This window comes from Tachysurus fulvidraco, chromosome 19, assembly GCF_022655615.1.
Source record: "Tachysurus fulvidraco isolate hzauxx_2018 chromosome 19, HZAU_PFXX_2.0, whole genome shotgun sequence".
In the NCBI taxonomy this organism is placed as follows: Eukaryota; Metazoa; Chordata; class Actinopteri; order Siluriformes; family Bagridae; genus Tachysurus; species Tachysurus fulvidraco.
The window spans coordinates 16,598,041-16,620,540 of NC_062536.1; the positions used below are offsets into that span (position 1 = coordinate 16,598,041).

A 22,500-nucleotide genomic window follows, 5' to 3' on the forward strand; every position below is an offset into this window, starting at 1 on the left:
ATTAATTAACATTAAATGAATTGATCTCTGCTGTTTTTGGTTGCTATGCCAACCGGCGTAGCCGAAGAATGTCCTGTTCACTGAGAATCTCTGCTTCACAGATAAACAGGTTTTTATTGTTTTCTGTGCCTTTCTGGATCTTTATCACCTCGAGCCACGAGTTCCCCCTCCAAAAAACAAAAAAAAAAACCCCTGCACAGTTTACTGAATATTGATGATGTTTTTTTTCCCCCCCAAAAAGTGATTGGAGGGGGGAAATATGAATGGTGACTATTTATCAAATCCGTCAGTGTTTAATTGAATGTGAAATGAGGGGATAGGCACATTGAGCTTTTTCATTGAGCTGTCACAACATGATGAATGGATTGAGTTTGCGAAATGCCCATCTCTGCTGTCATTTATCAGCACTTGCCTCGTGCAGGCTTCACAGCGGCCGCCGTGACAGATAAGGGAAGTTTTATGAGGAAAATTAGCTCGGAATATCACACTAATGAGGTCGTTATTTATTTTCAGAGCCGGTACAGAAAAGCCTTTTTTTTTTTTTTTTTTTTTTTAAATAATAAAGCCAATTCATTTCTTAATGCGCATCATAAATATTTATAAAACGCAGCCGTCGTGCCGCGTAAAAGTTTTGCTTAGCTCTTGAATGCATTGGTAACTTATATATCATACGTGTTTGTACGTGGTTTACGCAGGTTCGCACATACGTGGTCATAAGCTGCTGATACGAATTTTTTCTGACAGATCGAGAACCTCCAGGAACAGCTGAAGGATAAGGAGAAGCAGATGAGTAGTCTGAAAGAGAGGGTCAAATCCCTGCAGACTGACACCTCTAACACCGATACAGCGCTCACTACGCTCGAGGAGGCGCTGGCTGAGAAAGTGAGTACAACACACACTCACACGCGTGCACACACACACACACACACACAAACACAAACACACACACACACATAACAGGAAGGCAGGACTGATGTACTGTTTGCTACAGTTTGAAGGGTTTTGGTCATGTGACTCCAAAGCAGACCTTAGATAATCTTCGATTCCTGGACCATTTATTGAAGATCCAAACCTTTTATATTCACCTATTCATTTATTTATTTTTTTATTTTGAGATTAAAAATAGCAGGAAGGTTTGACAGGCTCTTCTTCGAAACATGATGTAAAACCGCACGACTCTAAGCAATGTCATAGCAAAGACGTATGTAATCGTTTTTACCCCAGTCCCTATACACTGACTCCATACACAACAGCTCTATTAGCTAAAGACCAAATACACGAACGTATATGAGGGTTAAAGTCATTACCGAACCCCACAGTGTGCTGCCTGCTCACATGTTTTTGTTTCCCAGAGACCTAATTGGTTGTTACGGATCCAGAGTTGGTCACGGTGTGTGATCAGACAGTTACCTCACCGGTGACTTTTTAAAAGAAAAAAAAAATGCTGATTAAAATACATTTTAATCTGTTGTCTCTTTCGTTCTTTTTTTTAAATTTGATCGAGTTACTTACGTCAGTGGTTCTCAACTCTTTTGTGTCCAAGCGCAACTCCACAAAAATGTTTAACCCTCTCGTACAGGAATAGCCCTAAATCACAGCCCAGCAACCTTGGTTTCACCCCACAAGGAGCACGAGTGCACTGAAAACCCTGGCTGTGTGAACAACACCTCACATTGCTAACATGGTGTTAACGTCATCACAAATGCACGCTATAAAACCCAAAGCTGTTATTGACCAGAACTTACAACAGATTCTCAGTGATGTTCAAGAGGATCCTTTTTCATTAAATACACGTCTCCTTTCGTTTTCTCGCCCGTTTGCTTGTGTGTTTAAATCGCCCGGGTGACAAAGTTTTAGCTAACGTAATGTAATAAAGTATCTTGAGCGAACGATCCAGTGGAATCAATTAAATCAGAAACAGAAGGCATGACGATAAGATATGGATCATCTCTTTGATTTAAATCAGATCAGTGTTTTTTAAATGACCAAAGCATAAAAAAAAAGCATAACATCTGTGTGTGTGTGTGTGTGTGTGTGTGTGTGTGTGAGAGAGAGAGAGGTAGATTCCCATGTTAAGACTCGAGCTGCTTCACACAGAGCTTCAGCTTCCTGCACAGTGGCAGAGTAAAAGGTCAAACACACTGTCGCTTCTCATCAAATCTGTTTCAGCAGTCCTTTTTGTCATCTGGTTTTCTCTTTCTGTGTGTGTGTGTGTGTGTGTGTGTGTGTGTGTGTGTGTGTGTGTGTGTGTGTGTGTGTGTGTGGCAGAACACCCAGATATGGTTGCTTTATATAATCAGCACAGTGCTATATGAGTCCGTGTCACCGATGTGTCTGTAATCTCAGCACCAGGCACAGGTACTGAATACTGTGTGACAGTCTGGTCTGAGGCTCACTGCAGTGGCGTCTGAGGTAAAAAGTCATGCCTTCAACCTTGCTGACCTTACAGTAATAATATATCGACAAAGTTGTAACATTTTCCCCGTACAACATATTTTTCCAAATCTTAACAAAAACTTTTTTTTTAATCCACCACTACATAATGGAGGCATTATGTTTTTCCCTCTATTACTCGTTCCTCGAATACTCTTAGTTAGCTAGCTAAATATTACTATATACATAATTAAAAACATGATCTGAAGTCTGTAGGCGGAACACTGGGAGTGAGACAGGAATGCACACTGAATAGATCCCAGTGCACCTACACACCCACCCATACACACCCACCCACACACACACAATTTGAGAGGTACTTTGAGGAACCCCACACAGACACAGGAAAATATGGGGAAACTCCACATGGACAGAGCTATGAATCAAACTGTATAGCTGTGAGACTGTACCACTGACTGGACTGGGCCACTGACTGTACTGAACCACTGACTGTACTAGGCCACTGACTTGACTGGGCCGCTGACTGGACTGAACCGCTGACTGGACTGGGCCGCTGACTGGACTGGGCCACTGACTGGACTGGGCCGCTGACTGGACTGAACCGCTGACTGGACTGAACCGCTGACTGGACTGGGCCGCTGACTGGACTGGGCCACTGACTGGACTGGGCCGCTGACTGGACTGGGCCACTGACTGTACTGAACCACTGACTTGACTGGGCCGCTGACTGGACTGAACCGCTGACTGGACTGGGCCGCTGACTGGACTGGGCCGCTGACTGTACTAGGCCACTGACTTGACTGGGCCGCTGACTGGTCTGGGCCGCTGACTGTACTAGGCCACTGACTTGACTGGGCCGCTGACTGTACTAGGCCACTGACTTGACTGGGCCGCTGACTGGTCTGGGCCGCTGACTGTACTAGGCCACTGACTTGACTGGGCCGCTGACTGTACTAGGCCACTGACTTGACTGGGCCGCTGACTGGTCTGGGCCGCTGACTGTACTAGGCCACTGACTTGACTGGGCCGATGACTGGACTGGGCCACTGACTGGACTAGGCCACTGACTTGACTGGGCCGCTGACTGTACTAGGCCACTGACTTGACTGGGCCGCTGACTGGACTGGGCCGCTGACTGGACTGGGCCGCTGACTGGACTGAACCACTGACTGTACTAGGCCACTGACTGGACTGGGCCACTGACTGGACTAGGCCGCTGACTGGACTGGGCCACTGACTGTACTAGGCCACTGACTTGACTGGGCCGCTGACTGGACTGGGCCACTGACTGTACTAGGCCACTGACTTGACTGGGCCGCTGACTGGACTGGGCCGCTGACTGTACTAGGCCACTGACTTGACTGGGCCGCTGACTGTACTGAACCACTGACTGTACTGGGCCACTGACTTGACTGGGCCGCTGACTGGACTGGGCCGCTGACTGGACTGGGCCGCTGACTCGACTGGGCCGCTGACTCGACTGGGCCGCTGACTGTAAATCTAACAATGAATTTAACTTTTTTTCTTCTAACTAAAGGCTTCAGACTTTTAGTCCACTAGGAATTCACTTAGTGTCATTTACCAAATGCTTGTGAATTCCTAGTCGTGGAATTCCTGCTTCATCCCGTAATCCTTTTAACTAGATTTCAGACAGATTTGTGCCTGATTATTCATTAAAAAACTAAACATCCCTCAGGAGAGAAGTTAATTTCCCAACAGTACTTCTGTGTGTTGCAATGATTTTAGGCGCAAAGCCACCAACCCAAAACATTACGAAGCTCTTCAGAACACGATCTGTTCCTGTTTTAAATCCCACTCCTCCACTGAAGGAACCATGACTGTGTTCCTTCAGACCGTGTGCTGGAACCACAGACACGATACAAACTGTGCCACAGATGTGTCAGTCCAAAAAACCATGGAGTGGGTTCAGATGAAATATTTTATTGATTTAAATTCCTCTCAGTACAATCTTTAGCCACTTCTGAGGCACCACATAAACGCTCGTTTTGGGTTTTCCAGCTTTACTTCAAAAAAATATCAAGATATCTAGTTTTGAGGGAATATAACATTAACATTCATTTACATTATCTTTCTAAAACAGCAATTGTACAGTGCAGTTTCTTTCTTCAGAGTGTTCACGCACACTGTATACTATAAAATGGTTTGTTAGCTAAAACCCGGTTCCCAGTATGAAGGTTGGTTCAGTGTTCAATCTGGCAAATTCAACCAAAACAGTTCCTGGTGTTTCACTATGATCAAGAACAAAAAAAAAGTGTTTCTGGAGCTGAAACTGTCCTAGCTGATTTCTCCTAAAAGGATTCTTTTAGTGGAAACGCGCCTGTTATATCGCCTGAGATGAAGAGAGCAAGCTGTTCACTGCAGACTGACCCCAGTGGAGAGCTACAGTGGTCCCAGCGCTGCTCTGCCAGCTCTGCCCGATGAATATGAATGAGTTTAAACCCTGGAGCTTATTAACATCGGTTTAGGTATCTGCGGTCTGGCTTATAACGAAGCGCTCGACTCTTCCCTCCTGCCTTACATCTCTCTCACACACTCACTTTCCAGGATTCGGGCCTCCTCTTTCTCTTCCCTCGTCTTCCTCACCTCCCCGAACAGCGTCGCGTCTGCTCGAGGCCGGAAATTGAATTTGTCAGCCGTCTGTTTGGAGAGAGAGCGCAGCGTTTCCACTCAGAGCAGCTCCAGTACAGCAACACGGCTCATAAGCAAGCCTCTGTATTTGCTTCTGGCTGGCAGACACATTATTACTTATTGAAGTCACACACACTAGCACATAATCCCACACGGCCTTTTGTTTTTTAGTCTTAATATCACTTCCACGTACAGACGTGCCGATTCTAATTTACACTGGATGTGCTCACAACACCAGGCTTTTTTTCGCTGTTGTTTTGTCCAACAGCGTATAACAACGTCGTAGGACATCTGAACCCTATAACCTGTAATGTGTGTGTGTGCGTGTGTATGTGTATGTCACAGTGAGCAGTAGTTATCGGGCTACACTGTACACGAATTGGCATTTTATTGATTATAGCTAATGGTGCAGGCTCACACTAGAATAATCGATCACGAGTGCCCGATTATGAGCAAGGGATTGGAAGAACAAGCTGTTATTGCAAATGTGTAACTTTTGCGAAGGTGATTGTTTCGATGTCTCGCTCTTTACTTGTAGAGACGTTCTCAGAAAACTACATGCAGAGTCTGGTATGAGTCGCGCCTCATCTATGTTTAATACTCAACCCACATGTCATGCAGGATCAGGATGTTTATAGTTGGTGTCAGAGAAAATCTGAACATAGAAGGGTTTGTAACATCGCTCTTTCTGTATCCGTTTACAGATGACAATCCTGCCACACCCTTGTTAATCAACCTGCTTTATTACATACACACACACACACACACACACACACACACACACACACACACACACACACACACACACGCACTCTACACTCAGGATGTCAGCTGTCTGGATTAAAGTCGAAGTGTGAAGCACCGCTCGTCTCACAGAGATGTCACACCTAATGTCACAGCTCGGTGCTGTCGAGCCAGGAGCAGTGGCTTTATAAAAGTGAAACATGGCCTCCGCCGTGGAAAAAAGCCGAACAGGTCTGAAAAAGCACTTTGTTATTAATGTCCACTTCGGCCACTCCGCGTGTGAGTTTTGGCCGGCGAGGGTGTGAAAGAGCCGGAGGCTGACGGCTCTCTGCGATTCCAGCCGCCTGCTTTCACAGGCCATCGACGGCGAACATGCATCCTGCCAGAAAAACACCACTTCAAACCTCTTACTGTTTCAGCATTATTACATTCACTGCCCATTTCCTCATCTCTCACTCTGTCATTCTGGCTTTTCGTTTTCTCTCTCTCTCTCTCTCTCTCTCTCTCTCTCTCTCTCTCTCTCTCTCTCTCTCTCACACACACATACTCTTGATAAAAGAGGTGCTTTCTGTGCCGTTTTATTATTGTGTACGAGGTCGGCAGTTTTTCAACCATGAGCGTCTGGTGGAATGGACAGAATCAGTTCTGACTCATTTCACCTGCACTCGGTTCACTCTAGTTTCCGTAAACACCGTGTTGCGGCTTTGCCTACGGTTCTTGCCCAACGTTGACACAAGTGTGAGGTTAATGAATCATTCTTATTCTTTACCTCTCTTCTTTTTTCCTCTGGTTGTCTCTCTCTCTCTCACACCCACCCACATGGGCAGTGGTAACAGTCTCGTCAAATATACTCTTGCTATTTGTTAAACAGTAGATTGCTGTAGGTTCTACTAACGGCATTACGTTTGTAATAAGTTTACGTCCTTTACCACAGTGCATTAGAATTCGTCAAGTCGACCGGTTGATCATTTTGCCTAAAAGCAGCAGTAGTTCAACAGCTGTTTATAACGGCTATGACTCGTCTCTTGGAGGTGCTGTTATTGAAAAATAATCAAGTTTTCACAGACAGCAGAGACTCACATCTTTCTATTGATTATTTTCCTGTAAAGCACAACCATGTGCATTTTATTCCTTACACATGGTCCTAGCCGCACGTTATATGTCTGACCTCCGAACTAACCTACAAACAGGCCGTGTCCCGAACGGCATAACGTGCGCTATTTACTCTATGACGCGGTACCTCACAGCATCAATGCCTTCTCAGGAACAACCCGCAATTTTATGCTCTTAATTTGCGCCTGTGCCGACGTGCCGTTCTCGATCACCGTGTCAGCCATTTAACCAGCAAAAAAAATAAACCACGGTGGCTTCGGTGATCCCGCCCCTTCCTGGTGAGTTAAAAAAAAAAGTGTTCGAGTCCACATTTTTCCAGCAGTTTTGGTGATTTATTTGGATACTACACAAAATGCACTAAGGTTTTAAGAGCACTCCTTCGCTCTCAGATCCTGGTTTGTGTTTCTGTGGTGAAGCAGCCATTTAACAAAACATTGTATCATCACTGTACTTTCTATATATATTTACAGTACTTATATTGTATACTTGTGTTGCTTGAGATGTAGCGAGGGGATTTTTGTTGCTTCCATCATCTACACGTAGCCCGTTATGAGTTTTCCGCGAATGACGCAAGCAGCGTTTTTAAATAAGAATAGTCAGTTTTGTTTTATTGAGCTGATAAAAACACCATCTTGACTCCTAAAGATACCCTCATGCAAAAAGTAAAAAGGTTTCTCGGGCTGTCCGAGTTAACTGCTGTGTTTGTTGTGCGAGCAGGAGCGAATTATCGAGCGTCTGAAGGAGCAGAGAGATCGAGATGAGAGGGAGAAGGGAGAAGAGCTGGATAGCAGCAAGAAAGAGCTAAAGGAGCTGAAGGAGAAACTCAGCCTGCTACAGGGAGACCTGTCTGACCGTGAGGTAAGACACACACACACCACACACACACACACACACACACACACACACACTCCTAGATCATAGTAATTGTTTGTGTGTGTCAGTCTGGACAGTGCATAAACATTTAACCGTCTCACACAAACGTACAAGCGAACACGACTGGAAACTTCTCGAAACAGTTTGCCGGAGGTCTGTTTGTAGCTCATCCTCTCTGACAGGCTGTTTCTGTGATTGACGACTGGAAAATGATTACGACTGACTGACAAACAGCGGAAAGCAGACAGGTTTATATACGCCAGGAGAGCTGAAGTTAAGGCCTTCGATAAGGTTTTGAGGCCAGAAACACTTAACTATTATAAGTGTTGATGTATTGTGAAACTAATCGGCTCGAAATTGGATTTATTTATTTTTAGTGTAGATACCAAGCCAGATTTATATTTAAAGGTGCGGTGCATGATGTTTGAAAGCCAGTGTTGACAAGACGCCCCTTTATGCTAATGTCAGACACGCGCACTGAACACTCTCTCCGCTGCATATTGACAAGACACGCCCCTTTATGCTAATGTCAGACACGCGCACTGAACACTCTCTCCGCTGCATATTGACAAGACGCCCCTTTATGCTAATGTCACACAGGCGCACTGAACACACTCTCTGCCGCATATTGACAAGACACGCCCCTTTATGCTAATGTCAGACACACACACTGAATACACTCTTTGCCGCATATTGACAAGACACACCTTTTTATGCTAATGTCAGACACGCGCACCGAACTCTCTCTGCCGCATATTGACAAGACACGCACCTTTATGCTAATGTCAGACACACACACTGAACACACTCTTTGCCGCATACTGACAAGACACGCCCCTTTATGCTCATTGGCTACACGTTAGTTTTGTTTGTCGGCCCGACTCGGTTTTCTGAAGCATTTCTCAAACATCGTGCCCCACACCTTTAATAGTTAATGATGAACTCCCCCAAATATTTTCTGGTTGTTTAACATGACACACACCTACTGTACAGAGCAATACTTTGTGCTGTAATTACTCCATGAAGGTGTTTTATTGGCATGACATCTTTCTGATTTATTTATTTTTGCTCCAGACCTCCAATAATCACCTTTTAAATTTTTTATCATCACTCATACAGACCTGCCAACCTTTCCGCATTTTGTGTAGCAGATACGCATTCAGACATCAAAGTACGCTGCTACGATTTGTCACTTCAAAATACGCATTGTAAAAAATTTATGCCTTTGAGTACAACTGTCTGTGCATTTGCGCACCAGGCAATGCGCCTATGGGTGTAACCGCATTGGGCAGCAACCTGGGAAAATAATAATTCGACTAATCATAGCACCAGTTTAAAACTCTTCAACGCTACGGAGCCGTCAAAACGGATGTGGTTTTCATCTGTCTCTGTCCGTCTTCAATTCTTCTTACAGTGAATGTTTTTTACAAGTGAGGACTTAACGTTTCAAAGGTAAATGGCCAGAATTGTGAATTTCATCCATTTTATTAAGCCTGCCGAACCACAGGCGTCGTTAGACTCCTTTACTGGGGCATGTGCCAAGTGTCCGGTGTTGTGCCTCAAGTTTAAGTTTTACGCACAGATCAAGTTTTATTTTATTTGCCAGTATTTATATAGGAGACGTAAGTCATACCTGTAAACGCATCGCCATCGTACTTTAACGGAAAAGACAAACTGTTTAGTTCATTAGATCTAATTTATGGCAATACATAGAGTTGTTAAAATAGTTTTTATGTTGCCTTTTCAGTAAAAGAGTAACTTCATGGTCTACTTGTATGTTGAATAACTAGATATGGTGGTGAGTGAGAACTATGTGCTAAGGAAAAAGTTGTGATGAGTGTGAACTTAATCAACACTGACCAGCAAATGTGCCTGACCTCGCGCCGTGTCGCTGCAGTAAGTTGCTACTCAAAACATTTTTCCAAGGTTGGCAGGTCTGCTCATATATTTTAGTTGCCAGACATGAATTTAAAATGTCTTCAAATGGTTGTAAACCAAAGCCACAAATAATTGATTCTGTTTAAATTATAAACTCATCTCAGCTAAATAAAAAGTCTAAGGAAAAGGAATAAACAAACAGTAATGGCGATGCTTTTTCGCGGCTTAAATCTAGAAGTCTATGTCCACTCCTCGGACGTATTATTAGCAACCCATGTGCACCTGCACAATCAGTCTGGCGGCAGCACACACTATTGATTGAAAACACATCCGTTCGTGAAGCGCGGCTTCTCCGCCGTCTTTCGATATTCAGTGACGTGCTGCGTTTGTGTCCATTAAAATCACTGATTATACCTCTAAAGGACAAACGCTACTGTGAGGAAGCAGCATCAGACCGTGACGTACACTCAGGCTTTGCCTCCTCAGCCATGCGTTCACCCTCAGAGGAGCTGCAGCTTGATGAATTCAGACAGGCTGGACACCGTGTGTGTGTGTGTGTGTGTGTGTGTGTGTGTGTGTGTGTGTGTGTGTGAGAGAGAGAGAGAGAGAGAGAGAGAGATTGGGACAAGAAGATGAATGGTGGAGTCTACATGTGTGGGGACGGCCCCTTTTCCAAACCGCTGCTCATTTCTCTTTCTGTCCTCAGCTCACTTGTGTGCTCTCTATCCATCTCTTTTGTCTGTTTGATTCTAATGAAACAGGCTGTCTCTAAAGTCTGTATGCAAACACACACACACACACACACACACACACACACACACACTCACTCACACTCACTCACACAACCCAAAGCAATGTAATGTACAGATGCTGTGCATGCCAGATCTATTCTCCTTCTGCATGCAGCTGATCATTCATATTATTCCCGTGATTCCTGCGCTCTGTGTCCGCTGCCAGGATCTCCAGCTACACACAAGACCGCTTCCCGATTCGTTCACTCACCTTCCGAGGTCACGTCACGGTGTGTGTTCATGTGATGATGCTATTTAAAATGATTTTATATAAGCTAGAATTTCACACTAGAGTATTAAATAACCGGCAGCTTTGTCCGCGGTCGAGGTCGAGTATATTTGCGGCGCGGTTTTAATCTTCATCATTCAGAGTCGTTCATCATTGTCATACGCCCTGTGATTGATGGTGATTTTTTTTTTGTCCATTAAAGTGAAAAGTAAAAAATAATTTTAAATATGTATAGATTTTTTTTTAACCCGAATAATAATGTGGAGAATCCAGAACAGTGTGTAGGCGTAGCTGTACGTTTAGAAACTAGAAGGAAAGCCATGACTTTTAATTCTGATCACATTTGATTCTTGCTAATTTAATACAATTACACTTACTGATGTATAAATCCTGACTCTCACACGACTCTACTGACGTTTCTGCACTCTTCTATACCGCCGCCGCTTGTTAAATGGAAGATCAAAGTTTTTTTGTAAGATGCATGAGCTAACAATTTCGGTTAGCAGCTCATGCCGAGTTTTGGCCCATCATCATCATCATCATTCATCCCTCTGCTTGTGCTTTATAAACTGTTATTCAGGTATCCATAACGACTTATGAGACTCGTCCGTACGCGCACATCTCTTTTCTGGCTTCTTGTTTTTCCTCTCTTGTTCGTGTTCGACTAATCACACGGACGAGTAACACGCACATACAGGAATGCTGTGCCGTGTGTTATCTATGTAGTGTTCCTGACTAGTGACCTCTTCTCTGAGTTCCCTCAGCCTCACTGCCAATGTTTCACATGAAGCACACTCCGTTCTTTGCTCCTGTTTTCTTTACCAGTGCCAACACGAGGCCTGGGGAGCGTGTCAAGGCCGAACAAGAGCTAGACGTGTATTTTGGTACACGGGACGGCATCCGAGTGTAAAATTGTGGTCGAAAGCAGCAAAGGCAGCAAAAGTTTTACAGACGGACGACTGTGGCTTTGACCGAGGACGTGAAACCCGACGTACTGCAAACGTATATAGTACAGAGCGTGTTCTTACTCAGCACAGCGTCTAGGAAAAGAAGAATATTACACATCGTCTAAATCACAAGTCAAAAATCTACGTTTTCCCGGTTTTGTGAGGAAAGAAGATCCTCTTTTGCATTTTATGGTTTCTGAGCATTTTTCCTCTCCGCCGTCTCCTACGGTTAGCTCGTAACAGCTAACGGCTAAATCTCCATCCTGATATCTTTAAAGCTGCTTTGTGACAATGCTTATTGTTCTAAGATCCATCTCAATAAAATCGAAACGAATGTTCTAGTCCACGGGGTACGGTCGAAGGCAGAGCGAGGCAGCTGGTTAAAGTTTCAGGCTGCGTGTTTATGTACGCTCCGGTTCACTTTGTTCTTCTGCGACGAGGATTTTGCGGCATGACGTTAGCGCTGCCTCTCGGCTAATTTGCTGTTTCAGATTAATTCGGTCGATTTACAGTTTTTCAAGTATTAGATCACCTAATTTTTTTTTTGTCTCTATCTCTCTCTCTCACTGACTCTCTATCCATCTCTCTTTTCCTGTCCGTGCCAGACATCTTTGTTGGATCTGAAGGAGCACGCCTCATCCCTGGCCTCGGCGGGTTTGAAGAAGGACTCCAAACTCAAAAGTCTGGAGATTTCACTGGAGCAGAAGAAAGAGGAGTGCATCAAACTGGAGATCCAGCTGAAGAAGGTGAGAGAGAGACCCATTTGTAAACATCCCAGAACCGAATGTCACCGAGCAATAACAGCATACGTCTGTCTCTAGGAGAAAATAGCCGACTTAATCGCTGTTATAAATAATGAAAGCACTTGTATAAATATCGGGCTGATTCACAAAACCGATGCCGTATTAACATCCTTAAATGAACACACAGTCAGGCCTGTGCTTTGTTTCCAAATAATGTTTAACATGTTATTTAAAGTAAAAAAAAGCTTTAAAGTGTCCCTTTCCGTTTAGATACCCAGCGTGGTTTCACACTATAACTCTATAAAAGTTTGTTTTGTAGACCTTCAGCGACATTAAACAATGATTAAAGGGATAAAAATGAGGCTTTGCTGAGCTTTAATTAGTCGCTGTGGTATAAGAGGAGTAAAACGTATCACCTAGGGCTAACATCCCTGTACTAATCTCCGCCTCTCGCTCCGTCATGCTTTCGATCTCTGCTCATGTTCTCTGCCATAACGTTGACTTTCTTGTAATTATCACTTTCTGGATTCTTCCCCACTTCTTTTCTTTTCCCTTTTCTCCTTGTTTTTCCGAAGCACACCGAGCACATTTCAGGCCATTCCTCCAATCGTGTAAGTGCACCCCGATGTGGAAAGCCTGCCTCTGTGTGCGTGTGTGTACGCGTGGCTGCCAAAGGAATCTTATGAATGTGTGAGTTTGCGAGGCTTTGCTTGCATGAGCTCAAGGCTTATCTGATGTTTGTTTTTGTGCACACAGAGAGACAGAGGAAGTAAGACAGATTTTAGATTTACACAGTGTTTGAGGCCTGCCTGCATGAGCTCGTCTCTTATCTAAAGCCTCACGCTGATCCCGGTTTAGTTTCTCAGGAGCGTAACACGGTGCTGTGATGCGGCTTCTATCTGCTGTGCATCTGTTCCCGCTTCTTTGCTCACATCTGTTTTATTTTTTATTTATTTAGTTAATGCCATATTGTATGTTGACTGGCACATGAAGACTTTTACATACATGTAGACACACAGAGATGCCGTTTCTATATCTGTCAGAGTGTCCGTGTGTCTTAAATCTGTCATTTCCCAGCACTGGAAAATATGTTCGTGGGAAATTCAGTCCTGCACAGTGGTGGATTATGTTCCTCGGTGCTCCCTGGCTTTGTGGATGTGTCCAGATTCCGTCCCACGATCCAAGAGCAATGAAAAATGTTGGCGGACGAGCACCAGTGCTCACACCGGTCTCGTAAAAATGTGTGTAAGCGATAACGCGCTGACAGTGCCGGGGACGTGCCGCTGTGATTGGACGATACGCAGCGGTGAACGGCGTCCTAACTTTGCCTCGTGTGAACACACACACACACACACACACACACACACACACACACACACACACACACACACACACACACACACACACACACACACAGTGGCCGTTAAAACAAATTTAACAATTAGCATTTGCAAGAGTAGTATCAAAAGCAAGAGCCTGTATTCTCCCTCCATTTATCATGGTGAATGAATGAATTAATTAATGAAGGAGTAAATACAAACAATCAATACAACAATAAATCCAGAAAGACCGTGAATAATTTTTGAGGAAACATTGACACAACATTAAAAATAATACAATATAAATATTAATAATTTATTACTTTTTTTTTTAATCAATAACAATGTATTTAAAACAAAAAGATTGTTTTTGACAAAGTTTAAAAAAATTACTAAAGTTAATATTAATACTTTTTAATAATTCTTATCACCTCGCGCACACGAACCTGATTGGACGACATTGGAATACATCACATCCGGTCGGCATATCCGATGCGGTGTAGTCGCAAAAGTTTAAATTTTTTTTTATGGATCCAACGCTCAAAACGGATCCGAAAATTCCGTATCCGCAGATGGTCGGCACCTCACGCATATGAGGTGAATGACTTCCGGTTTGTCGTGTGCAGTGTGAAGTCGGCTTTAGACATAAGATTACATTCAAGTCTTTATTCAGAGGATGATATCGGAGTCACTGTTTTTGTGACTGGATCATAATTGATCTTCTATCCAACATATAGTGCACTATACATACTCTGTCCTTGTATACACCAAATAATCACCAAATGGCGGACCGCGGTCCAGATCCGGACCGAGAGACGGTCTTCTCGGACCCGTTAAAATTCTAATATTATCATATCAAGCATCTCCTTATTGTATTCTAATATTATAAGATTATATAAGCTCTTTGATATTAATAAAAAGATAAATCTTTCGTTCATGTGCGGTTCATCTAGTTATCACGACAAGAGCGTCATCAAAAACCAAGCCAAAAACAGATTGTTTCTGTTCCATACTCCAGAGCAGAAGGTGGCAGTAATGCACCTAATTACGCTGGCAGGACAATTAAGATTCAAACTGCTGGCAGGACAGTTACATGTCCATTTCTCTCACTAGGAACGGAAGATGGAAAGGAGAGAGGAAAAAGGGAGCTGCTCAAAGCTCTGCACTTTTCTTTTATTCAGTAAATTCTGCCCTGTTCTATTTTACTTGAAATGTCCTTTTGCCTAAAGGTTCCTGTGTTATTAATGTAGTTAATGTTTAAAAAAGGGGCAGCTCAAAAGTCTTTTGTTTCATTTTTTTCTTAAAGATTAAAAGCACTTTTATTTTGTTTAAAAGATTCTGAATGTTTTACATTACATGAAATATAGGCCCTAAGTTCAGGCTGCTCAAAGCTGTGTTTACACTTTTTATTTATTTTATTCAGAAGAAATTCAGTGTCTGTTGTCTGTTACTTGACATGTAGTAAAGACAACTACAGGATTGTTTTCCATTCAAGTGCCAGACAAGTTCAGACTGAAAACACTTGAAATTTAACAATAAATGATATAGAAATGTATGTGCGTTATTGATCTTATTAACATGAGGGTACACTATTTTAAGTGACAATATAAGATTCAGACCTTTGCTAGGAGGAAATTTTAGTAACTGGACCTCTTTGAATTTTAAATGAATACCCCTGGTATACACTATGTAGGGAGCACGTGTAGTGAATAGGAAGCTGTTTCCCATACAGCCAGAGAGAGAGAGACTGATGTAAGTAATACAACACATAAGACATTTCTACATTTATATTGAGCTGAGACCTAATTTAAATCAACGGTTGAATATTTAAGAAGATGGTTTTCAGCAGGCCGTATTGGAGCAGCTTGTTTTGTGGCTACCGGATAGGCTCTATGTAGGGTCTATGTAGGGTCTATGTAAGCCGTTTTGCGAATCGGGTGCAGCGGTATTTAACTCTAAATATTAAACCACTACAAACGCTAGTGGCTGTAAAAGGTTGATTTGGGGAACTAAATAAAAATGAATGTGAGAAGTGTGTGTGATTAACATTGTGATACGTTTTGTTTTAACCATCTGTAGTTTGAGTTACACACACTAACAACTATGTAGTAATCACTATTGGTATTATTAGTAATCTTTGTATTACTATTATTATTATTATTATTATTATTATTATTATTATTATTATTATTATTATTATTATTATTAGGAGTTCTTTGCTAGCAGCTTCATCCTGGTACTTAACCCACCTTGTGGCTTTGTTTTGGAGAGGTGAAGAAAACCAGAGAACGTGTAAGAAAACCACAAGACATAACCTAGACAGGAACATGGGCTCAGGATCCAACCTTGTGATTTTTATGTAATTAAATGTGTGTAATTGTGTGTGTGTGTACAGTATACATGAGTATACATTATATATACAACATACATACATATATAAATCAATTACGCCCAGCAAAATACTGCATGTCTTCACAGAGCTGTATTGCACCCTGGAGTCCACAGAGCTGCTCTAACAGCCGCACTGATAATAAAACGTGGTCTGTATTTGCTGCTCGGTCTTCACGTTTTATCTTGAGCACTGTTTCCTACCAGCTTGTGCTTTTTGCGTCTGTGCCGAAACCCGACGTACAAGCGAGCCAGACGTTCTCGATGATAGCGGCACAGTTATGAGTGCTTAATAAATTTTTATGGCTGATATAACAAATTCTGTTCCAGACTACAAACTCACACACACACACAAACACACACAAACACACACACACACACACACATTGACTACGTGCTCTTGGCGGCCTATATGGAAACCTCCTCAACCTCAGGGCGAGACATTAAAAAAAGCAAATTAGAGAGGCCTAAATGTCGCCTTCAAATCATCTCCCCCTATAAAACAGAACAGACCCCTTTCACAGCGCGCCAGCCTGAAGAGGCCGCCGGAGCCCAGACACTCTTATGAGCTGTGACTGTTGCGCAATGCTGTTTGAACTCGGGACTAAATTGCAGCATGCTCTGCGTATCCACGCTGTAATATGCTGCGCCTGACTTCTCTGTGACATGCTGTGCAGTGCCAGGCTGTGCTCGGTCTCTGAACGCCGTCTTACGCATCTTCAGCCATGACTGTGTCCGCTTACCCGTCTCAAGCAGCCAGGTGTCGTCTTTCACATCCAAAAACCTAGTTTTATTTATGTGTTTATGAGTTTACAGGATATTTCATGGCGTGATTACATTTTTGAAAGCCATCTGGCATTTTTGGCTTATAGTTTCTGACCCCGACATGTAGACATGCAGTCAAAATGAAATCCTCTCTCGCTCTCTCTTTCTCGCTCTCTCTGTTTCTCTCTCTGTCTCTCTCGCTCTCTCCCTCTCTCTCCCTCTGTCTCTCTCTCTCTTTCTCTCTCTTGCTCTCTCTTGCTCTCTCTCTCTCTTTCTCTCGCTCTCTCTGTCTCTCTCTCTCTCTCTTTCCAGTCTCCTACAAAATGTCTTATGTGAATATATATTCCTTTTATGGAGGAGTGTTTGACCGGCATTTTAGAATTACAGTCACTTTGCTGCAGATGAAACATGATTTCTTGATGTCAGGACCAATAAAAATCACTACAAAGCATTAGAACACCTGTAGAGAAAAGGGTTATGGAGAAATCCTGGTTGCCAGATTGGACTGATTTTACCTCGGTCTCGTTCACTTGATGTTCCCAGTTAACTGAAGATACATTTCTATTATATATATGTGTGCGTGCGTGCGTGCGTGTGCGTGCGTGCGTGCGTGCGTGTGCGTGCGTGTGCGTGTGCGTGCGTGCATGTGCGTGCGTGTGCGTGCGTGTGCGTGCGTGTGTGTTTATATCCACATTAAATGATTTTTTTATTTTTTTTTTGCTTGTGATTCAGATTTACGGTCACTTATAAAAACATGCTTTTATTTAGTGATGCAGCGAAGAGACGTTTCTCAACATTTGGCAAATAAAAAGCAAACACTGCAACAATGTAGGGAAATTTAAGCAGGAAAAGATTCATGATGTATATTTAAATTCAGTTATTTCAATTTTTAAACGTTTTTTTATTTTCCTTTTAAAATTGTTTCACCTTTCTCACCAGCTCTGCTCAGATTTATTTATTTATTTATTTGTTTGTTTATCTTATTAATTTTATTTGTGAATTTTCTTTCTTTCTTTATTTTTTTAATAAACAGAATTCTTCAAGTATTTCTAGACAATTCTCCCCCCCAATTGTTTATTCATTTGATATAAAATACAGGGTTTGATCTTCAGGATCTGAGTTTAAACCTGTTGAGTTTTGAGTAAGGTTAAATATTTTCTGTTGTAACGTGTTTTTTTATTATTATTTATTTAGCTCGTTTCATTTGCTTTTGAATCACAAACGTCGAATATGGGGCTGAAGGTCAGACAGGTTGAGGACCGAGCTTCTAGAACACAGTGTGAGGTGTTCTATTATTGTCTTATAAGAAGACCTTATGTCATTTTGCCCTCTGACTCTGACTGGGATTACTGAAGGAACACTTAATTAATTTGGCATCAATATAGCCTGCTTTTTTTGTATACAATTGGGTTGTTGTGATGTCATTACTTGCAGTTGCAAGATGGTATTAGTACACACACACACACACACACACACACACACACACACACACACACACACACACAGAGGATCTGACACTGCCCAGGCTCCTGTTAGGCCAGACAGTTGGCACTTGTGAGTCCGATGCAGAGCCAAATGCTACTTTTATTCATCTCTCATTAGCGAACCTGTTTTGCAGAAACGGCGTGCTGTCCGATGATAATCCTGAGCAGCTTCACTTTCCCAGAATCCTTCAGTGTCTGCAGGAAAAAATAAAAAGATGCACTGGCACACGTTTGCATCCAGCTGTACTGTAGCGCTAACCTCCGACCCCGTCGTGTGTTGTGTTTAGGCTCAGACGGCAGCTGCGGAGGCTCAGGCGAGCACGGAGCTGTCAGAGCGCATCAGCTCCCTCGAGCAGGAGGTGAACCGACACAGAGAGGATGCTGGGAAAGCCCAGTCTGAAGTGGACCGTCTGCTGGAGATCCTCAGAGAGATGGAGAACGAGAAGAACGACAAAGACCGCAAGATCAGTGAACTGGAGAGGTACACACAGGTTCACAGGATGTACAAACAGAACATGCATTTTGATCCCTCTGTGTTTTATTTCAGAAAGGTGTGTGTGTGTGTGTGTGTGTGTACATGTAAGTAAGGGTGATGTGCGCAACCATACGGCTGCCTGTAAGTAAACACAGAGTCGTATCAGATCCTCCATTAAAGTCATCAGTACCAGTTTTACGATTCAGAAACCATACCAGTTTTCACACTTACTTTATTTGCTTAATTTGTTGTCATGGCAACGAATTGCCACCGCACACAGTGCTATGTTTCCTTTAAAAATGAGAGACCACAGGTTTAGAACAGAAATAGCGGCTCTCTGAATAAACGAACACTTAGTAAAAGTTTAAGACATAAATAAGAAAGATGTTGCGCTCATAGACTGTAAAGATATCAGTCATGAGCCACAGTCATGAGCCACAGTCATAAGCTTGTCTGGAAGACAGCAGATATTCCGCAAACCTCGAGCTCATGCTGTGATTCTGAGTCGAACGTAAAGCCGTGTGCGAGGAACCGACCCAGACTTGCCGAGCACCTGCTATTTTCCACAGCCTCAGACACACCACTGTACACACCACCAGGAGAATCCATGCGTCTTCATCTGCGTGTGTCAGCATCAGCATCTGTGCGTCAGTACGTGTTTAGGCATTTGTGTATAATTGGGAGACGTGTATGAGGTTTATCTCTTTCTGGAAGTTTCGTTCAAAGGAACGAAATGAATGCTGAGGATGCTGAGGGACTCTCATAGCTTTTATCTCTTCACTAAGTGAATAGAAACACTCCCATGTAGCTCTAACACTGGGATTAAGACCCTTTTCTTGTATGCAGATGAACCTCTGCGTCTCCCTCTGTAGCTTTTTCTGTTTTCTGCCCTATATTTACATTCATCCGTCTTAAAGGTGGGGTCTCCGTTGTTTGAAAGCCAATCACCAAAACAAACACGCCCCTAACCCAAATGGGTCCCACCCCTGTATTGATAGCTCCGCCCACACATACATACGTAACACAGGCAACTAATGGAAAGAAACGTGTCTTTATCATAGCTGAAGGGAAGAACAATACGATTGCAGATAAACAAACAAGCAAAAATGACACACAAGCATCATCATGTAAAGGACAAAGGCATATATTAGTTCTGTGTAACAAAGCAAAACCAACGTTACTCACCTATCGAGAAGGAAAAAAGCGCCTCGGCGTCTTAAGTAAAGTCGGCCACATATTCACAGGTCGGAGTTTCCCGAGTCAATAACTCCTGAGCTAAACGCTGTTACTACACAAAACACAGTTGTAGCTGCCTCTCTACATTACTACGATAGAAAAGAGGTGTTATTTGTGTAGTAACAGTGTTTAGCTCAGGAGTTATTGACTCGGGAAACTCCAACCTGTGAATATGTGGCCGACTTCCTGCTCCTTCAGTTCTCTCCAGCGCTGGAAAGCTGATCCTATATTAACACGTCCTACTTCTTGCCTTATCGTAAGTCTTTCTTCTTTCTTTTTTTGTTTTTATCCTCCATGTCGATGTTAAAACCGCTTTCTGCTAATGTCACACATGCGTACTGAACACTCTCTCCGCCACATATCGACAAGACCCTTTCTGCTCATCGGCTACACGTTTTTGTTTTGTTTTTGTTTAGTTTGTCGGCCCGGTTTTCTAAAGCATTTCTTAAACAACGGAGACCCCACCTTTAAACCTGTCTGATTTGCCGCTGATGAAAAAGCCTTCCCAAAGCACGATACTACCAGCATCCTGCTTCACCGTGCACCGATGATCAATGTTTGGTTTCTACCAAACGTTTCACTTACATCAGGGCTCTGGGTGTCGTATGAAGTCTACCAGCTGTTTCTGTCTGCATTTTTCCTGCCATATTTAGCAACAAAGCCTCGATAAGAGTTTTGGAAGTGTAGTATGCAAAACCGGGGCTAATTAAATCTGAAATGTGGAATACTCACACAGGAGAATCATCGACTTCATCAAAAGCCTCCTGTGCGTTTAGACGGCAGCGTCACAAGCTCACACGTTTTTGTGTCAGTTTCTCAAGCGACTCAAGGTTGGCAGATCGAAGCTCATGTTCTGTGCTATTGTTCTTCTGCTCATCTCCTCAGTCAGGATTAGCTGCCTGACTTTCTACAAGTCTTTATACGAGGGAGAGAAAGTAAAACTTCCGGCTGCGGATCAGCGGTGCGGAGGCCGTCCTGATTTAAATACGCCTTCAGACACCAGTGAACTGAATAGAGCTTGAACTGGGACAGTGGAATATTTATCTATCAAATGTGATGGCAATTACTGAGGCTTGAGAGGATCTCTGTCACGAGTGACTGAGCTGAAGCTCTCACAGTGTGCACCAAGAGAAAACGAGTGGGGGGAAAAAAGGACAAAGAGCTGAATCCAAAGCCCAAATATCAGCTTTTGTTATTGTCTAGAATAAGACTCATTTCGTCAGCATTTCTATTCAAGCAAACAACCAATTAACATTAATTACTGAATATTTAAAATAAATGCAAACCAACTGTTATCTTTATAACAAGGTCTGATCTGTAAATGTTGTGAAAGGGAATGTTTGTCATTTTAACTGCCACGTTTCTGGTTGTCATAGAAGCTTCTCTTCTTCTTTTCTCTTCTCTTCTCTTCTCTTCTCTGCTCTTTTCTTCTCTTCTCTGCTCTTTTCTTCTCTGCTCTTCTCTGCTCTTCTCTTCTCTGCTCTTTTCTTCTCTTCTCTGCTCTTTTCTTCTCTGTTCTTTTCTTCCCTTCTCTTCTCTGTTCTTCTCTTCTCTTCTGCTCTTTTCTTCTCTTCTGCTCATTTCTTCTCTTCTCTTTTGCTCTTTTCTTCTCTTCTCTTCTCTTCTCTTCTCTTCTCTGTTCTTTTCTTTTCTTCTCTTCTGCTCTTCTCTTCTCTTTTCTTCTCTGCTCTTCTCTGTTCTTTTCTTTTCTGCTCTTTTCTTCTCTTCTGCTCTTTTCTTCTCTGCTCTTTTCTTTTCTGCTCTTTTCTTTTCTGCTCTTCTCTTCTCTGCTTTTTTCTTCTCTGCTCTTTTCTTCTCTGCTCTTCTCTTCTGCTCTTTTCTTTTCTGCTCTTCTCTTCTCTGCTCTTCTCTTTTCTTCTCTGCTCTCTTCTTTTCTTCTCTTCTCTGCTCTTCTCTTTTCTTCTCTTCTCTTCTTCAGTATTGTGTAATATAATGTCAGAGGCAGACTGTTTCTGCTGCTTCTAATAATAATTAATGCTAACCTTGCTCATGCTGTCTGTTCTTCCCTTCTGTCTTCTCTTTTGTCTCCTTTTCCCCTTTGTGTTTGTTTAACTTTACACTGGAACACTGACTCATCACCTCAGTTTGTCTTCAAGGTTAGTGCGTCTGCTTTCCTTCACTATCTCACTGCATTTCCATTTTTCAGCTGCCAAACCGTTGCAGGATAAAATGGTGCCACTGAGCCTGGGCATATCTGTGTCACTGACACAGAGGAGACGGCCAGAGAGAGAGAGAGTGAGTGTGTGTGTGAGAGTGTGTGTGTGTGTGTGTGTTTGTGTGTGCGTATCCTCAGAAATGAATGTGATGTATCCATGTGCAGTAGCAGAGCAGTAGATACATAGATACAAAACAACAGGTATTTCTAATCATTTCCAGTGTTTGGAAGGTCTTTTGGATTTGAGAGACAGATCGCGAGACATTGTGCTGCTTGTGTTGCTGCTGTGTGAAGTC

The 22,500-nt window shown here is 42.9% G+C and overlaps 1 protein-coding gene across 10 annotated transcripts in view; it reads left to right on the forward strand.

The window, feature by feature from the left end:
- The window catches only part of erc1b (ELKS/RAB6-interacting/CAST family member 1b), a 198,666-nt gene that overhangs the window by 49,815 nt on the left and 126,351 nt on the right, over positions 1-22,500 (forward strand). For 4 of the 10 annotated variants that reach the window (XM_047803716.1, XM_047803719.1, XM_047803720.1 and 1 more), the window contains 6 exons: positions 745-882; positions 7,618-7,758; positions 12,224-12,364; positions 12,937-12,972; positions 18,605-18,798; positions 22,134-22,145. In XM_047803716.1, the coding sequence (XP_047659672.1) occupies positions 745-882; positions 7,618-7,758; positions 12,224-12,364; positions 12,937-12,972; positions 18,605-18,798; positions 22,134-22,145 (662 nt within the window). The remainder of the gene's footprint in view (positions 1-744; positions 883-7,617; positions 7,759-12,223; positions 12,365-12,936; positions 12,973-18,604; positions 18,799-22,133; positions 22,146-22,500) is intronic. The other 6 variants (XM_027151398.2, XM_027151402.2, XM_027151405.2 and 3 more) reach the window with 3 other exon arrangements.